Genomic DNA, 19,716 nt, shown 5'->3' on the forward strand with positions numbered 1-19,716 from the left:
ACACCGTGACAGAAAAATCCTGCTCATTAAATCCCAACAGTGTTTTAATGAGGCGTCCTGTGCAGCAGGTGATACTCACAGTGAGGTTTGGCTGCAGGCTCATGGATCCACTTCAAGGTGTTACTTGTTTATTTCGCCTTGTTTGTGTCTTTTTCTTGTTTATTTACGTCTTACACATTTCACTCCCACCACTCAGCCGTGCGGTAACACCGCCGTGCGGTTCAAAATGGCCCCTGGCAGATTAAAAGAGTGTTAAAGTGCCAATTTCCCACTGTTACCACTGGGTGGCGAGCAAATACAAGGACTGCAGCAGCACCGCAATCAGGCAGCAGGTCTGAGGGGCGTTCAAGGCCACTTCTTACATCCTGACTGAGGTTATACGTCATGCGATTTATGAGATATAACTGTTGTTTGTTTGCTTTAATTCTGGAGTGTTGCACCTCGTCAAGACTCTTGAACATGTTAGAATGAAAAAGGAGATGACATGTTGAACTTCTTGATGCTCCTGCACTGTGATGAGAGGTCACAAAGTGGCAGACTGGAATCAAACAGGCCTCAACCTCCACATGGTCGGATGGAGTCAGTGGGGCCTATTTTATATCCAACACTTGAGTAAAAGTCTTGAAGTATGACTGTATGACAGCACAAGTAAGAGTCCGTATTCAGCATTTTTCTGATCATCAGACTCGATTGTGTTGTTTTATCTGACTGCTGATATAATAAATGCATTTTTAAATTATGCTGCTCTGAATCTCATGCAGCATGTAATCTGCAAACGAACTAGAAACTAAAGCTATCAAATGAATCTAGAGTAGGAGTAAAAAGTACAATATTAGCCACCAAAACTGTAGCGAAGTGGAAGTGTAAAGTAGCAGCAAATGAAGTATAAATACCATACAACTGTACAGAACTTGAGTAAATGTACATGGTTACATTCCATGACTGAGTATATGATGTGGTAAGGATTCCATTTTCTGCAAAAAAAATTAAATAAAATCTATTTCTACATTTATTTTAATATTTTAGTTACCTGTTACTTTGCAGATTGCCCCTTGAATCAAAATCAGAATATCACATCATAAAATTAATCCATTTCAAAAAGAATCGGGTTAAAAAACACTGATTTTGATAATCAAAGAAATGCTGAATATTGGATCTGATAATCGATCGACTCCAGTGATGGAAAGTAACGTGAGTACATTTACTCAAGTGCAGTTTTGATGAACTTGTACTTCACTTGATTATTTCCATTTTCTGCAACTTTATACCTGTGATAAAATAGTGAATTTTCTCTTTTAGGTGAACTGTTTCTTTAAGGCTGAGTTTAGATTAGGATTTGCATGATTAGAATTAAGGTTTGATTTGTAAGAAACACGATCAAACTTATTCAAACAAGGTGTCTGTGGCCTTTCAGATTGAGGGTTATGGTTTAGCTCAGGATCAGATGACACGAGGTGAAGAAGATTACTCAAACCACATTCGGTACAAAAAAGGTTCCATGTCAATGATTGCTATAAAATGCTACATATTAATGGGTTACATTTTTCAACCAACGTCAGTTGTTATAATGACCAAAAATATTAATCGTTTCAGAATTTTTAACCCTTTAAATACAAAAACTTATCCAGGACCACAAAATAAAAGCCTAATATCACGGGCTGCATGATTATGACATGTAGTGGCATCAATACAAAGTTTTAATGGTTCATAACATGTGCAACAGTTGTAGCTGTCTGTAATATACACAATGTATTATAGACATTATGTGAGCAGGGCTGTAGTTATGTAGGTAAAGATCTCAGTACTTCTAAAATTCTGACTACGGCCCTGTACATGAGCTCAGGCTGAGGTCATATTATGCTTGTTGGGCTTTTGCATCTCTTTTATTGTGTCGTAGAGCATTTTGTGCAATTTTCAGCATTTTATCTGACAAAGAGAGTTACTCTGCTCCTGCACTGCATGAAACACCTGATTTGGAGTCGAGCCTTTACTTCTGTAACTTACATGCATCACTATGTAACAGCCGTTATATAGCCTAGTTATTTATATATATATATATATATATATATATATATATATATATATATATATATATATATATATTGATATAGGGCTGTACCGCAGCATGGTTACCAGCTGTAGCGGCCTTTTGTTAGATCATACTACCTTGCTCAGCATGACCTACTGGCCCAACTCTGCCTCTGATTGGCTACATCCTGCCTGTAAAGTAATGCCCATGTGCAGCTCTCAACAGAGATTGAACAGGAGCCAGGTGTCTCACTCTGTTGCTAAACCGGAGCGTTCAAGACACAGATTGAAAAGGGGTCCTGCAGCAATGCACCATGTGAGAAAAATTATGTGTTTTTTGAAAATTAAAGTATGTAAAGCTGGTTTATCAGGACCCCCAAATAAAAGCATGAACCTGAAAATAAGCATAATATGACCTCTTTAAAACAAAACACTTTATCCAAAATGTATGCAAAATGTATTAATACAGCCAGTAAGATCCAATAATTATAAAATAAATAATTAGTATCATACATAAAGTGTCTCAACAGTTGCACGAGGGTTAAAAACTGTGGCTGGCAACAATAAAAGCGCATGTGTGCGCGTGCGTGCGCGCGAGCCGACGGTGCGGAAATGCGTCCGTGCGCGTGTCTCCCTCGCTCCCTGAGGTGACATTTCCCCGGAGGAGCGGCGCGCAGAGGCCGGTGTGCTGCGCTGCCGTCCCCGCACTGTGAGCCACCCGGAGACACCGAGCTGTTGCCAAAGGCGCTGAGTGCACAACATACAGGAACTGCGACGGTGGAGAGGGAGGAGGGGGGAGGAGAGAGGAGGGAGGAGGGAGGAGGAGGAGAGAGGAGGAGAGGGAGTTTGCAGCCTGATCCAAAGTGCGCTATCAGCTGCTTAAGTCTGGACAGACGAGCGGCGTGTGGACACTGATAGGGGGGGAGACAGAGTGGGTGGAGGGGGGGGGGCCGAGGCGGAGGACGGAGCTCCCTCGTCGTTGTCGTCGGTGACGGTGGTACAGATGGGCGCGACTCTCCTCAGCTGAGCCCCGGCCGACGATCCAGCAGCAGCAGCAGCAGCGGCAGCAGCAGCACCGGCGGTCACCCGATGCAGCCCGAGCCCCGCCGGAACAGCCCACATCCCGCGAGTGACACTCGGCTCTAGGTAAGTTGGAACCACAGCTTATTTCCTCCACTTCATTTGTGTATCGCATGTTTTTTTATTATTACTATTATTATTTTATTTAAATCTCCAGGGCCTTAATGTCAGCGAGTGACTCATAGTAGGAAGCATCAGTCACAGAGCTGTGTGTTGTAACAGGAGTGTCAGCACGCACAAACTTTTACAGCCCTCAAAGCGTCTATTCTTATCAGAGCAGCATATTGTGACAGAGCTCTCATGACTGCAGCACCACCCTATGGCTGCTGTAATGTGCAGAAAAGGAGCATTATAGGGTGTGACTTAACTGTAGCCTAGTTACTGCTGTATATATAATGTGTGTGTGTGTGTGTGTGTACACTCCAGTCATATGTGGTCAGAGGCAGTGAATAGCAGCCATTCAGGAGGCTGCACAGCCGTTGGTCAGATCATAAGCTGCACTGTTCCTGACTTGTTTTCCCTGCAGGCCCTCGTGTGTCCTTCCTTCTCTCTCTCACATGCAAACTGTGACTGAGTTTTCTTGTGCAACATGGAAACAAACCCCACAGTGGCGACAACTTAAGTGATTATGATACCGGTTTTGGGGTATTTTTGTCTGTCCTGTCCTGCACAACAACAACAACAACAACAACAACAACAACAACAACCAAAAAAAAAAAGCCCTCCAACCATCATGATTGACAAGACTCCAGAAGTTGAAGCTGCTGTTGTCACTGCACACTTAGAGGTGCAACTGCATGCATGAGTTTAGGTTGATAACATTTAAGACATAACTGAAATTGTGATAAAGCTCTGATGTGATGTTGTTTAGCATGCTAACCAGCTAGCCCTGGGTCAAAGCTCCTGTGCTAGCAGCGTGAACAGCAACACTTCCACGGTTCTCCCGAGCTTCCTGTCCGGATCCGTCCCCCAGGAAGAGCGCCGGGCTTTGAAGCCGACTTTTGTGGTGGCCATATTGTGTAATTATAACGTCACGTGATGCACTGGGGCCCCAAAACATGTTTTCCTTTGGCTCACATTGTGAAAGAAGCTGCTGTAAAATAGAGCGTCACATCCCCCGCTAAATGACGTGTTTCATCGTCATTCAAAGCTTTTTAATTTGTGCATTTGTGTGGCATTCAAGTTATATTTTATTTTGCACTCAAAAAAATGTATCCACCGTTTTACAGTTGCTTCTTTCACAATATAAGCTTACGAAAAAAAGTATCTTTGGGGCCCCTGTGCATCATGTGAGGATGTAATTACACGGTTTGGGTACTTCCAAGAGTCCAAGTCGCTCTTCCTGGGAGCTTGCAGTAAACCGAGCGGCAGCATTAGCAGACTCTGGCCACACAAGGAGCTGTATAGGCTAGCTGGTTAGCATGCTGACTTCAATAGATATCTCTGCAACACAGTGCTCAATGTGCTCAATGTCAAAACTGTTCTTTCTTTCTGTCTGTCTGAAAGATTTAGTTGATTATTACAAAACAAAAATTGTAAGATTTCTTCTCTCCCACGCTTCGTTCCCTTCGTGAAGATTTTCATAATCATCCAGCCAAAAGTAATCACCATTAATGTAAAATCTACATCCTGACATCCTCGTCGACAGGACGGCAAAAGCAAAATTGAACCTCATTTATAATTTCAAGTCCGTCCTCCTTCGTTCTCTCAGGCTAATGCTGATGTTTCTGAATGTAACCGTGCACATAAAGATCTTTAGTTTAAATAATACTTCACATAAGCTTCCACACTGTAGCTCTTCTCTATGAGACATTACAGTGACTTTGTCATTTTTATTTAATCTATATCAACACACCATCTTTCTCCATACATTTGAAACATTCAGCAAATGAAAGAGAGTCGACACTGCTGCGAGTCTGCAGGGGGACAAAAGCACGATGGAAAGTTTGGGAGTGCCGGCACATTTTTAAATCACACTCAAGGCTTTTTTAGCTCTTTCTCATCAGGCGCTGTGAGAGTCCACAGGGGTCCTTCAGGGGGATTGATTCTGTGTGTTTTCAGCTCCAGCAGCCACCTGACAGCCGTCCTCTGCTCACAAACAAAGTGGAAACTGCAAAGCGCACATCGTTTATTAACGACTGAATCTCCGTGCAGAGGTTTCAGTATAATCACCTGGCAAAAGTCACATTTAAATAGCGTCTTTTTCATCGTCTGCCTCTGCTTCTGCCTCTCCCGCCTCTGCACCTCTCTTCCTGAAACATTGTTTACTAGATGTTTATCTTCATGGCAATCCAAATACCAAAGCGGGGGAAAGGGGAAATGGAAGGAGGGGTTGCTATGCAAATCCTGACCTGCTGTCCGGCACAGTGAACGTGTTAAACAAATTATCCACGAAATGGCCTCCAGAGCTCCCTGCAGCGAGGCCGATCCGTTTTAAAAAAGCCTGATACAGCCTGCGTTGATCTTTAGCCGGTATTCATCGCAACAAATCACAAGTCAATCACAGAAAATAAAGTGGGAATACATTTATTGGCGTGTAATTTTGTTTTAATTGTGACATAAGACATAAAAAAAAGGTATCCCAGAACTGCATGTTCACTTCAGATATACTTTTGAATAAAACGTTGCACTGAATGAGAACTTTGGAGTTCGTCCTCCGTCACTTACACTCAAGCTCGTCAGAGAGGGATCTTTTAACGGCCATTACGCACGGAGGATTGTTTATAGCAAGCAATACCTGTTTAATACCCATGCAGGCACCTGACGGTCCCTTAAGACCTGATTAAAAAAAAAAAAGACACAAACAACATTTAAGAAGAGTGAAATAAAACAGAGGGGAAAAAAACAAACTGCAGACTCGATAAAACAGAATAAATGAAAGTGTAAAAATGAAAGTGCGGTGCAGAATGTGCGTGAAATGTCCTGAATTAAGTCAATGAAAGGAAGTGATGAGTAGACGAGTATCAAGCCGCACTTTTACAGAAGTGAAACCTGAAGGTATAGAGGAGTGCGTCTCAGATATGTGATGTGCAGAGAACGAGCTTCAGACTCAGACATGTGCCAGACGAGCTGACAGAGCCTGGATGATTCATGATGTACAAGAACGGCAGATCAGAAATGTATTTTCGAACCTCGAATCCAGAGTTGGTGCCAAAAGTATACACGTTCTGCACTCAAGTAGAAGATCTAACCGAAAAACATGATATTAATATAATTCAAAGACTGTTAAACTTAAAGTGAGAATCAGGAGGATTTTTTTTCCCCGAGCTGTTCGTAAAAACACACCAGAAAGGTAGCTGATTGATGAGTTTCATTCCCAGGATGTCAAATACCAACATCTTGGATCGGTAAAGCGTCCAGAGCAGCAACAAATTGAAAAAAATAAGGGCAGAACTCTGGGCAGAGGTCTGCAGATGCGAGACACTAACACGACTTTTCTCCCCGTTCTCTGTCTGTTTCCGTCTTCTTCCGTCTACTGTCTGCTGTAATGCACTGAAATCAGTCTCGGGATGTTGGGAAGGCGGCGTGCAATGACACAAAATAAAAATAATTGATGATTCCCCCTAAAAAAAGGCATTAAAAGTAGCGCAATGAACCTAAAAAGTCAGAAAAAGTTGCAAAAAAAAAGTACAAGCACAAAGTATTTTCACTTCATTACTTCCCACTTCTTTTAAAATCATTCACTGAATCCAAGAAACCGACAGTAGTAAAATGAATTGTTTTACACACAGGAAGTCACAATATTAGTGCGAGCATTATACTAAAACACTTTTTAAGAGTGTATTTATAAGTTGAATAAAGTCTGACGAGCTGTAAATGTTACTTTTTATTACTAATGTGTATTATTACCTGAACGGCTGCCTAACAGACCGCGACTAACTTCCTTTTCTCTACTTCCTTCCGGCAGCCGGCGCCATGCTGCCCCGTAACATGCGAACAGGTGGTTGTGACCTGCCGGGGGTGGAGTCAAACGAGGTCCCCCTCATTGGCTACAGGCCCTTGCCGCCGGATAGCGGCACTCCAAGCAGCCAATCGGGGAGGGGGAGTGACGAATTGGACGCCTCACAGGTGAGTGTTTTCTCCTCAGCCTCATTGGAACACATCCATCACTTTGTCACTTGAGCGCGTTACACAGGGTGAGATGAAGTTGTAGCGTTTCTCACATCGCTTATTTGCTGTTGTTATTTTTGTGCCGCCGGCCCGGTTTATTCGTTTTTCCTCGAGAGGGGATACCTTTTATTTGTCACGGCTCCCGTCGGCCGACACAGCTAACAGCATTTCAAGGCAGTCCTCTGTGAAACCGCACAAGCTGCGTCGGACCACCAGTTTTTCTTGAATAAACAGCAGATGCGGTCGGCTGGTTTTCAGAAAAAAAACCCTGAGGGAAAAGAGTCATTGTGAATCAGACGGAGAGAGAGAGAGAGAGAGGGAGAAATGAAGATGACATACATTTACTGCTTCTCCGTCAGACCGACCCAAACGCTGTTATTTTCCATTAACTGAGTGAATTCAACCAGTTACTCAGACGAAAATTAAACCCATTTTTCAAAGGAATAGTGGCACTCGGACTGAAAGCACGGCAAAAACATCGTAGCTTCACGAACCAAACTGTTCATCTCCTGAAGTAATTTAAACTTAATAACCTGCTGCAGGAGACTTTTAACTGGCGATGAAACAGTCCCAATTTAATACTGTTGCTTCTGTATTATAAAAACTATTTTTTTTTACGACGGACTGCTGAGGTTGATCCAGGAGTCTCACAGTCCGAGGAGAGAAGCTGCTCTGTAGTCTGGTGTTACGGTGCTAAACAAAGTTTATTTTGTTTCATTTTTGTCCACAGGGGACGCCAGAATCAACAACAAAAAAAGAAAGTTCCTCGTTGCAGCTTTAAACATCATGACAACAGATTTTATTCCTGTATTAATGCAGTAGTTTTTGCCAAGTTTTACTTGGTTTAACTGTTTCTCCGCTGGTCGCTCCTCTCCGTCCAGCTGTTATTAAATCAAAGTCTGAACTAACCGCGACTTCTCCACGTTAGTCAAGACGTAACTTATTTCATATTCCTGTTTCATATTTTATATTGAGTAAACAATAGAATTATGGCGTTGGTCTTCAAAAAAATCTGCTGTCCTATTCTTACTAAAAGTGCGTACAAAGCAAAGCCTTTCTCAGTCACACTGTAATTGTAATTACGATACTGACGGGATTTTGGGAACCAAACAGTCCCAGTTTCACTTTGACTCTCATTTTCAGTCAGCTTGTTTGTCCGCCACTTTCATCCTGACTGAAATATCTCAGCAGGTATCGGATGCCCGTACAAACCTCCTTGGTCTTTAGAGGATAACTCATTCTGACTTTTCCTGTAGCGCAGCCATAAAGTTGAGATTTTCAGTTTTGAATGACGTATTTCAGAAACTATTAGTTGTATTATTTATGTCCCCGTCAGGATGGGTTGTGATAACGTTGGTGATCCCTCTTCACATTTTCCCTTCAGTGTCATCAGCATGTCAAAATTCTAATTTATGACCAAATACCTGCAAAACTAATTACATTCCCATCAGCCTCAGCTGCACTTTGACTTTATTGCTAATTAGCAAATGGTAAACAATAGACCTGCTTAGCCTCGGGATGTTTGCATGGTCATTATGAGCTTGTTAGCATGTCGGGGTTAGCATTTAGCTCAAAGCACTGGCATGAATGTAGTGATGTAATGCACTTTTTGGATATTTCTTTTTCCCTCTGCATAAAAGTTTGTTTGTGTCCAGGTAAACATCGTGTTCACCCACCCTAAGCCACATGTGATGTGGACTAAAGTTGAACTAAAATTGAGGAAGTCAGAAGGTTTACGGCACGGGTGAAATTCCCACGACCTTTCCCCTCTGTTAATGTTTAGTGACTTGATAGTGAGGCTCGTTAAACCTTATCAGGAGCTTTTTATTTGGATGCTGTCTGAATTTCGCACACAGTTGAGGTGTTGTTTTCTTTTTATGACGTCTTGTTTTAACGAGAAAAAGAAATCCATTGCTAATGTCACTGGAGATGTTTCAGACCAGCTGACTAAAAATGAGAGTGAGGATGAAAACGAGGCCTCAGTTTTATGTTTTTGACATCTACAGCTGAGCTAAAGTAACAAAAGCAACAAAACATTCCCCCCCGAGTCATGATGTTCTCCTGACCAGCTCTCTTGGCCCCCACCAAACATGACCTACAAATGGCTCTTTGGTTTTTTACTTCACGCCGGCCCTCGAGAAACTCCTCAGGGCTAAAAAAAGAAGTTGCCCTGACTCTCTTTCCGAATGAGCAGACTTCCTCCGTGCCCGCGTCACGTGGCGGCTGCTGGACCTGGCAGTAAATAATGTATGTGGCGGTGTGGCTGGTCGATGCTGGTGTACACCTGCTCTGCCTGTAAACAGTATCCAGTATCACGGGTCCGTCTCCAAGGACAGTCTGTCGAGTGGAACCCGATACAGCCACTCGCTCATTCTTTAATGAGCAAACCTGAATGTGTGAGTCAGAATGCATGAAGTGGCAACCTCGAGCGAAAAGCGAAGCTCGTAGGCGAAAGAGGCAAATTGCGTTTTTCGAGTTCGGTTTCATTTCTTGAGGTGAAAATCGAATCTAACACCTACCTTGACACTTCGGCATGGTAACTGATATTGATGAAGCATTTTTTTAAGCCTGTTTCCTTTTTTCTTTTTTTGCTTGCCGGCGTATTTTGCAGCTCTCAAAGGAGAACTGGCCGAATGTAGATAATGGTTTCAAAAGAACAGGATATTTCAAAGGCGGCTGCTGAAGAGTTGTCAGCTGAGATTTAAATCAAACTCACCATTTTGTGTAGATATTCAACAATTTACAAGAAATCCTTCACAGAGAAAGTAGAAATATGTGAAGGTAGCCTCAGTAGACGAGGATGCACATACAGCTAAGAGGCATTTTGAATAAGGGGCCCGGCTGTTATAAGACGAGTCCCTCAAGTGGGTTAACATTTCATGAGAAGAGTCCATCTGAACGCTTCACAGGTGTCGCATTCACGTCTGTGTAAGTGCACATTTTGTGATAGGCCAGCGTGGACGAGCTGTGACATGTATATAAAACCGTTTGATCCCATTGACGTGCGTTCTTTCGTTTATAATCTCGACTCCTTTCTCATTCCATGACACAGAAATGCAATACGGAGCAAATCGTTCCCTATTTCCCAAAGATAACAAGACACCTTTTACATGATACAGCACATTTAGCTGCTCCATTTATCGACAACGACGAAACGTACAGTTTCAGAGAAAGGCGGCACGATTGCAGTAGATGGTCCACAAGGGGATGGAAGAAGTCTGCGAGTTTAAACACAACAACTTATGACAGCTATTAAATCTACATTTTATCCTTCGATGAGCACAAACTACAAGTTAAGAACTCCTTTTTTGAAACACATGTGATGACCGCATGTGTTTCACGTGAAGGGCAGAAATAGAAATGCTACAGCTTAACATTTATAGCTTAAGTATTGGTCTGTGTCTGTTTTGTATGGTTTGGGCTGGACCCCTAATTTAAATGAAGGTAATAGTAGCATACTGGTGTGTGGAAGGACTTAACCTGACCTCAACTCTACCCAGCACACACGGGTTTAACTGGAACACCAGCTGTAAGAGCAAAGTCCTGGTTTGGGCCTGACCACACTGGGAGGCAAAAAGTGTTTTGAATGGCTACAGCTTGAAGGTGGTGCGATAGGTCGGCCATCATAGAGAGGATGGAGACATGATGTTGTTTAAAAAGGGTGAAAACAGAGCACATCCTCAGACAGCCTCTCCAGGAAGTCATTCATAGTGTTTCACTCGGTTGTATACGTAAAAAGTGACAGAAATAATTGTCTCGAGAGGAAGCGTAAACCAAACCATGACATCCTCCATTGTTTTGTGGACGACGGTTTTGAGGCCTTGAGTTGATGCTCTCACCATCTTGGGTTTTTGGATCCAGAGATGACAAAATTAGACGAGAGGGTGGAACTGTGCGCCCCAAATAGCGAAAGCAACCGTGCTTATCGTCTATTTAACTCTAAATGGGACCATGATTTACAAAATGAACATCATGCTGTGATGAAGAAGACTTGAAACTATTGCTTGAGACCATAAACTCATGAGGAAACTGTTTACTGAGGTCATAAATCAAGTGAGAAGTAGGGTTGTTTTCTCATAAGCTTATATGTTATCAGACAGGTGGTCTCCTGCTGGCTGTTTTAAAGAATGCAGGTTTAAGCCGCTTCACTTTTCAGGCCTTGAACCTTCATCCACTATTTATTTTGTCTAATCAAAGCCAGTGGTCTTGGAATAACATGTTCAGCATGTTTGCGTGTCCACACACTTTCGGCCGTATGTTTTAACCCCCATATTCCTCGGCTGGCTAGTTAGCTGCTGTAAATACACACATAACCTCACCATTGACTGACAGGAACAAATGAAAGCCTCTTATCTGGGAATTCAAAAGAAATCACTCACTGATGTCGAATCACAGCAGCCAGGTTAAGGCAAAGTTTGAACACAGAAAAGTAAGATTTTCCCTTCAAACTAACTTGCAAAACATCACATACTGATGATATCTACAGAAACAGAGTATCCACAGGGGTTTTTTTTTTCCTTTAAGGGGAGTAGAACAGCTTTGGCTCTAATGCCACAGAGTTTTACTTGAAAGAGAGTAGATAACGGGCACCGAGGGATACGTAGATGAAAGCGTGAGAAGAGGAGCAGGGAGAAAGATAGGAAGGAAGAGGTCGGGGTTTCTGACCACTCAGAAAAACAATGGTTATCTTTAAATAAAGCCTCAGAAGATGTATTTATGACCCCCTGTTTGGTGGAGAGACTTGTGCAGGGTTGTAAATAAGGGCGTCAGCGGTGTGTGTATTTGTTCAAAGTCAAAGCTTTTTTGGCACAGCGGAAGTCCAACTACATGGATTCTGTTTGAGAAAAAAAAAAGGCTGGAACTGGTTGTTTTTGAAAAACCAGGGGGTGAAAATGGAGAGTTGGCTTCCTGCCTGTTGCCCTTCTGCTGACGTAGTCGTGCGGGAGCAGAGGTTGACGCAGCTTGGACTTGTGATGGAAGGAGAGGGGAAGAAAAATAGCCGCGCAACACGACAGCACGTCCTGCTTCCTGTGTTTGTCTCAACTTATTATGTACTTCCTGCTTGCGGCTGGGGGTGGGGGAACTTTAAGAGAAAGGAGAGCTCGGGGCCCTGCGAGAAGATCCCATCTTTCAAAAGAACACAAACAAAGAGTGAGATGGCAAAAACAATGGTACGTGAGGGAAAAGTCAACTCTTAGTCGAGATTCCCTAATAGCAGCTGCAGAGTCCTTTTGAAATCGTGCCACCCGCTGCAGTGGCCTGTAATCACGATGCCTATCCACCGGCCTTTGAAGCAGCTGAACTCCAAAATTACACACACCTATTACCCTTTGAGAAGCTCCTCTGCAGAGAAGGCTGGCTTCTCTGACCCAGATTCAGCCTGGTGTCAGAACGCGAACCCAATTGACGCTCCGCTGAATTTGGTTTTATCTCAATATACCAGCGCTGTCAGAGCCGGGGTACTGGTTTTTCTTCGTGTCTGTGATAAAGGCCCACAGGGTCCCTGTGCTGCTGAACTGCCAGAGGCCAGAAAAGTGACCGGAAAAAGAGCTTTGAGAGACGTTGTGCGTTGGAGGGAATTATATGATCCTACAGCATTTAACCAAGCTCAGACAGTGTTTGTTTGCTAAATAAGAAGTATGTTCAAGACCTTTTAATGGTCCATCCATCGTGTAGGATTTAGTGGCATCTAGGGGTGATGTTGTACATTGGAGCCAACTGAACACCCTTCATAAGGTGATGAAAACACAATTCTGGACCTTTAAGCATTTATTCTCTATCGGCACATTCAGAGTGTTTAATGAAGCCTCAGATCAGTGAAGTTTACAAAATGGTCAGGATTATAACTACAGCTATAAACCCAGATTAAATAAAGCTTCTGCAAGTTGTGTCAAGCGGGACCTAATGATACAGTAGGTGATGTCAGGCTTTAAGTCAGAGTAAATACAAGTCACTCTGTGTAGTCTGGCTTTTTAGGATGACTAATGACATTAACAGCTTCACTCCTGAAGTAGTTCACACAGCATTTTGCTTTTAACGTTTTTCGCCCACTCTATTTACCTGGATGACTTGACTTTAGGATAAAATTATATCTCTGCATACTTAAAGGTGCCATATGTAAGAATTGGCCACCTGTTGAATTCATACTCCAAACAAATAGGGGGCAGCATATCCACAGAGCGACCGCTAACAGCTGCTAACTGTCGCTGCTGTCAACTTGTTGGCAGGAAGTTAGCTCAGTTAGCTGTGCAGCTAGCGGCCCAACCCACAGCTAGCACAGGAGCTTTGGACCACCAGGAGAAGGAGGTTTTCAGGCCCTGATGTCGACTGTTATTTTACTGATTGAAGTTTATTTTTTGACTGTTTTGAGCTAAAATTCTTTCATATTCCACCTTTAAAGCTGCAGTAATTCATATTTCTGTGTAGGCAATGGGTAAAATGACAATATGTCATGTGAAATTGCCCATCTTTGCAGTTCATCTCATTTGTACCAAGGATTTTAACATTTAGCTTATTGTTTTCGTTGCAACTTGACTAATTTTAGATCACCGTTCTCATCGACCTCGTATCCTGCTGCAACAGCCAGCTGTTTTTAGCCTAACAAGCTTTGGTGAACCTGCAGTACACTGCAGTCAGCGTTAGCACCTAGCATTAAGTAGTTAATGAGCCACATATAGCCTTGTTTTCAAGTTGGTGGAGACAAAAACAGAGCTAAAAGTAGAGCGTATATGTGAGTTATATTAGCGAGAAACAGGACTCCAGATGAAAGCTAATGCTGAAGCTAATGTTGCTCTGTGTCTCCTGGTTATTTCAAAAGGCGACTGTTTGCGAACACATTAGCTGCAACGTAACTTCATATGATAAATGTTATGTTTAAGTGGCCATAAAGAAATCAATGAAAATAGCTTATATTATCATATTTATCCATGCTGTGTTATTTGACTGACTCATTAGCTAGCTGCCCTCCGCACATTCACACATCTGTGAGAGTCTCCACCTAGTTAACATGGCTTCACTCTGCGATGCCATTAGCCCCTTAAACAAACACAGCTTGCTTCCTGGTTTAGTGGCTGTCGGAGCATTTATTACCCTCTCGTTACGAGACTACAGGCCTCTTACTGCTCAAACGGCGTGTCAGGCCTCCAGATGAAAAAAAAAAAAAAACCCCAGTGTGAAGAGCTGTGGGTCTAAACTGCACGGCGGCCTACAGGGTTGAATTAAACAGGATACTCAGTTAAACTGGTTTATCTGCATGGGAAGGTCATCTGCAAAGACACAGAGAGAGGCAGGAGAGAAGAGAGGGGGGTATTGTTCTGGAAATAGCTTCAGGGCTTTGTCTCTCAACGTGTGTGTGTGTGTGTGTGTGTGTGTGTGTGTGTGTGTGTGTGTGTGTGTGCATTGATGAGGGTCTGTATTCGTGTGAGCGGTGTGTGTTTTTGTATGTGAGTGTGTTTCATCCGCATTCTGCCCGTGAAAGGTGACTCGCTGGGAGTGAGTGTTGTGCTATCAACCTCAACATATACCTATCTCTTTGTTTGTAGTGTGTGTGTGTGTGTGTGTGTCTTATGGGTGTGCCCAGGTGATGCAGGCTCGCGGGGGCCGGACTTAGCTCCTGCTTCAGGTGTGCCTTTGTGATTTAGAGCCACAAGACGCAGACAGGCCCAGCGTTCGGACGTAAACAGACAGATCTAGGTCAACTGACAGCGAGATAGGCAGCAGTTTGGTCAAATATCGAGCGAGAGAGGACGAAGAGGGAGCGACAGATGAGTGAAAATGGAGAAAGTGGAAATACTATTGGTGCCTTTATCCTGAAGTTTTCCAGAAAGCTTAGGGATTGCTACCTGCCTGGACTTGCTGGAGTAAAGGTAACTTGTGAGACCATTTTGTTTTTTTTTTTCCTTTTTGTGTGTGTGTGTGTGTGTGTGTGTGTGTGTGTGTGTGTGGGTGTGTGTGTGGCAGAGTTCATGGAAAAGATAGAATCGCAGGCAGATTTGCGTAGAAGCAAGCGGAGATATCCGGTAGAATAACAGGTTTGATACGCAGACTTCATAATTTAGTGCGGTAGGATATCCCTCTCTGAATTGCGCGGAGCGCCGGCTTGCTGCACTGACCTTCGATCGAGCCAAGTCAAGGTAATTTGAATGGGGCTAACAGAGGCTAACGTGCTTATTACAACTAATTACACCATAGGACGAGCGGGGGGGGGGGGGGGAGTACCGGAGCTCAGCCACTTCTGCCGTCTGTGCGGATATTCCTCTTGTCTCTTATATGTGATCGTTGAATTTGCAAGCGAGAAAAAGTCACAAGTCAGCACATGCAAAATGAATGAAGATACAGGACAGTCGTTAGCGTCACTTTCTTCAGAGGCCTGTAAGATTTTTGGTGTGTTTGCTCTCAGTATGTTTCCATGGTGCTGCTCATGTGTTTTTGTAGAGCAGAAGCTACTGACTCACGACGAGCACACACACACACACACACACACACACACACACACACACACATCGTCTAAAGCGGTGTGGAGATTGCGCCAGACGGACCGGGATGACTTCACACAGACTCATACATATTTGATCATGGAAAGTCAAGGCTGTGAAACCATCAGTGTCGGGAGAAGTGTAAAGTGCTATTGATCGGTGTATTACTAAAACGCGCAGCCTGCGGTCCAGATGTAAACAACGGGGCAGAATCCACCCACCCACCGACAAGACACAACACCGGCTGACGGCTCCTTCACCGCGAGAACAAACACCATCTAGAATATCGTTTGCTGAGGATGAGTTTACATGCTAAGAAACACCAAACGCTGATCTTCCATTATTCATTTAAGCTCTGTATGTATGTATGTGGAAATGTGGGCCTTTAAAAGCGGTGGAAAGACACTCAGAACCTTTTCTCGAGTAGAAATGTCAATAAAAATATGTAATAATAACATTTTGAACTTTACCATACACTGATGTTTGTGGGCGTCACATGCCACAAAGATCAGGAAGCAATCAATCCTGAAACAAATTATTTTATTGCTATGTTTATTTTAATGGATAATCTCGTGTCGTAACTAATAACTGCAACTGTCAGATGAATGTCATGTGCTTAAAAGTACAATATCTGCCTCTGAAATGTATCTAAGTAGAAATATAACCCCCACAAAACTCCACTTCAACTACAGCGTTTGAGTAAACGTACTTAAGTTACGTTCCATCTCATCAGAAATGTCTTGTAATATTAGCAAACATACTGCGACTTGCTGCTATCGTGGTATCCAAGAACAGTTTGTGTCAATATGTAGTCGTTGATAAGGCTTCGCGCTGATGCTGCCAAGACACATTCATAGATATTTATTTAATTTGGTCGTGGGCAGTTTAAATGGAGTGGATTATTAGTTTTAGAGCTCGAACGATACTGGGTTTGTGGGGCTTACGCTGATATATTGGCCGATATTGGCTTTCTTGCAATGATCCTTCACATGTGGCCGTCAAACACTTGCGACACAGATATGTAACCGAGGCAGGATATTTGACTTTATTGTGTAAAAGGACACCAGTGCGCGTAAAATTTTAATAATTTGAAATTTCCCATCGAGGATCTTTTTCCAATACAGATATTTATGTGAAAGGCCACTCGCGCTCTAGTAGACTAAACCTAGTTGAGAGATAATCAAAATCACATTGATTATATGTTTTTCAGCATTTACAGCGCCATTTAACTCCTAACCCTCTTTTGTTAATCAATGATTTCTATGTTAGATATCGTTAAATGTGAGCTCATTCTGTGTAGGTTGTTGTTGAAAAATGTGTGGCGCCTGCGTAATATTTATAAGACTAATCAGCCCAAATTCTGCTGCATACCTCGCCCTCAAAGTCCTGATATACGATGTTTTTTTTTTTATCTTGTGCACACAACAGGCGCTCTGTGTGACGCAGCTGAATGTGTGTTTTTTTTTTTTTTTATCATTAATAACATTAGTGATGCACGTGTGTCCATCCGCCAAAAAAAAGAAGTCCAGGCAGAGACGGACACACAAACCAAATTCCCTTTCACGATACTTATCCTTGATAATGTGTTTTTTTTTTTTTTGGACGACCTCTTAAACGTTCACAGTTCAGCTTTGTTGTGATTATATAATATCGGATTGTGCAACACGCAGCTGCAGCCGTCTCCAGGCGACACACACGGAAAATCAAAGACTGTAAACAAATGTTCTGATATTTTGAATCGGGATGGAATAAAGGAATAAAATGAGCGATAATGTCGGACAAAGTTTATAAAAGAAGCATTGAATGAAGAAAGATGTGGAGAAAGCTTATATGAACAAAAGCAATAAGCATGTTAGCTTAAGTTGTGCAGTGAGTTTTAGTGTGGAAGCTGTAGGTAGTTGCGCTGGCAGATCGCAAGCAACGCGTTTACTTGTATAACATGTGTGTGTTTTGAGTAGTTTGTGCATCAGTGTACTGTGAAATTAATCAAATAAAACCATCGAATGAAAGAAAATCATTCTGTGGCTGAAGGGCAGCAGCAGTCTGTGATTCTGGGTCAGGATTAGTTTGATCACAGGTCAAAAACACGGACGATCGCTGCCTCGGCCTGTACGCCGAGAGACCACATGTTGTGTTCAGTAGCTTTAATCTTACAAGACAAATTGGCGCTTCTGTATTAATAACAGCTGCTTTGTTTGGATGTCTTCCTCAGGCAGAGCCCTCACCAATGAAGACCACCTGGTACTGTCCTCTGGATCTGGTAAGGCCAGCGCAGTGTAGCATGTCGGTGATAATGTGCCTGTGAGTCAGTACCCAGTGTGAAACGGGGTAACTGTGTCAGGGAGTTTCCCCGCAGGCTAAAACGGGATCGTTACAGCAGCTCCATGTAGGATGTGACGAATGAGCTCAAAGCAGCTTGATTTTATGCCTTTTTATTAAACATACGCGGGTCCTGGGTGTCTTCTTGTTGAACAGATTATATCTGGGTAATTATTTTAATGAGCGAGTCTGTTTAGTTCAGACAAAGGACAAAGTTAAATTTAGGGCTTTGAAACAACATCAGCTGAAAACACTTTTCCCGTGACACCAAACAGCCAAACAGATTGTTTGCTCAGTGTAGTCTAGAGAATCCAGAGTCGACACATGAACGCTGACTTGACCCGGTTTCTGTGCTCCACAGTCCACGGTGGTGGAGGAAGAGGAGGATGGAGTGATCTACACGGTGGTGGTCAAACAGCAACATGGCTCCCTCAACAGTCCGATGGTGAGTCGTGCATGACGGACGGAGACGAGCGGCAGAAAAGGGCCTCATATTTGCAGTAAGACGTAACTTCCTCTCTCGTTCCTTCCTGTCGTCTTCCAGTCGGCGATGTCTCGCTCCCAGTGTGTGAAAGCCGGGACGGAGGAGAAGCTGGTGCTCCACCTCCTCCACTCATTCTCCATGGGAGACTCCTCCTTCGTCACCATCTTCCTCTCCACGTATCGATCCTTCACCTCCACCAAGAGAGTGCTGGACATCCTCTCTGACAGGTAGGGGGGTGTTCGTCTGCGATCAGCGCAGTTACGTTTGTTTTCAGGGGAGGGGTTTAAACAAAAAGAGAACAAAAAACACAGCAGGTTAAAGATCTGGTGTGAGAGCAGCCTCAGGTGCAGTGATGCACAGAAACCACAGCAGCTGTCGGCATCCTGTCGGGCTCGGTTCTGTGCGGTGTGAAGCGATGAAGTCTCAGACTGATCCTGTCCCGGGGGAGACTGGGTGGAGGAAGACGAAAAGAAAGTGAATGGAGGACAGAAGAGAGACTCTTAGTCTGCTCTAATCAACAACTTCACTTACATGCTGATGTTCAGAAGGTGTCATGTTTTCCTTCATCCCCACCTGAGTGGTGTTAGCATGCTAATAAATTAGCACTGAACACAGCTGAGTCTTATGTTAATGTTAGTTTTGCAGGCTACGTTTTATTTAGTCCTAGTCATGTGTTTTTATTGTGTAAGGTCGACCATATCATGATCTTTTAGTCAAGTTTTTAGTTTTAGTCAATGAAAACTGACATTTTTTTAGTCATTATATTGAACATTCCTATAAATCTGGTCCAATTCCATATTATACGTATGATTTTATTTCATCACTATCTAATGAAAAACACAGGTTGAATGCTTACGAGTGCAGTTTTGCAGAAAGTGTCAGGTCTTAATGCTCTGATGGTCGATCAGAGACAGATACGCACACATGCAACATGAATCAACAGCTTCTCTTTTTAAACACAGACAGCTGCCCAGACAGAAGAAAGTCTTTAAACCTTTTTCTGGTCACCAGAAGCACGTGACAAACTTGCCTTTCGAGCATCGGAAATAATCCTTTGAGTCCTGACTGTGCTCATTGTTTCGTCCTGATGTGGTGCCTGGAGCAGCCGACGTGAGACTGATGCACCGAAACAAAAAAAAGGAAAACAGTCCATGATATTTAAATCTAACAAGAATAGAGAAAAGATTTTATTTTACAGTTTAGTCTCCTCAACAAAAAAGT

The 19,716-nt window shown here is 43.1% G+C and overlaps 1 protein-coding gene across 4 annotated transcripts in view; it reads left to right on the top strand.

The window, feature by feature from the left end:
* The first annotated feature begins 2,960 nt into the window (after positions 1-2,960).
* Positions 2,961-19,716, top strand: part of rgl2 (ral guanine nucleotide dissociation stimulator-like 2) — a 36,271-nt gene continuing 19,515 nt past the window's right edge. The window contains exons 1-5 of one of the 4 annotated variants that reach the window (XM_030393242.1): positions 2,961-3,174; positions 7,016-7,176; positions 17,905-17,952; positions 18,373-18,456; positions 18,556-18,722. In XM_030393242.1, coding sequence (XP_030249102.1) covers positions 7,024-7,176; positions 17,905-17,952; positions 18,373-18,456; positions 18,556-18,722 — 452 coding nt within the window. In that variant the 5' untranslated portion in view covers positions 2,961-3,174; positions 7,016-7,023. Of the gene's footprint in view, positions 3,175-7,015; positions 7,177-14,818; positions 15,084-15,329; positions 15,351-17,904; positions 17,953-18,372; positions 18,457-18,555; positions 18,723-19,716 lie in introns of those variants that run through there. The other 3 variants (XM_030393241.1, XM_030393243.1, XM_030393244.1) reach the window with 3 other exon arrangements.

This window comes from Sparus aurata, chromosome 17, assembly GCF_900880675.1.
Source record: "Sparus aurata chromosome 17, fSpaAur1.1, whole genome shotgun sequence".
Lineage (NCBI taxonomy): Eukaryota > Metazoa > Chordata > Actinopteri > Spariformes > Sparidae > Sparus > Sparus aurata.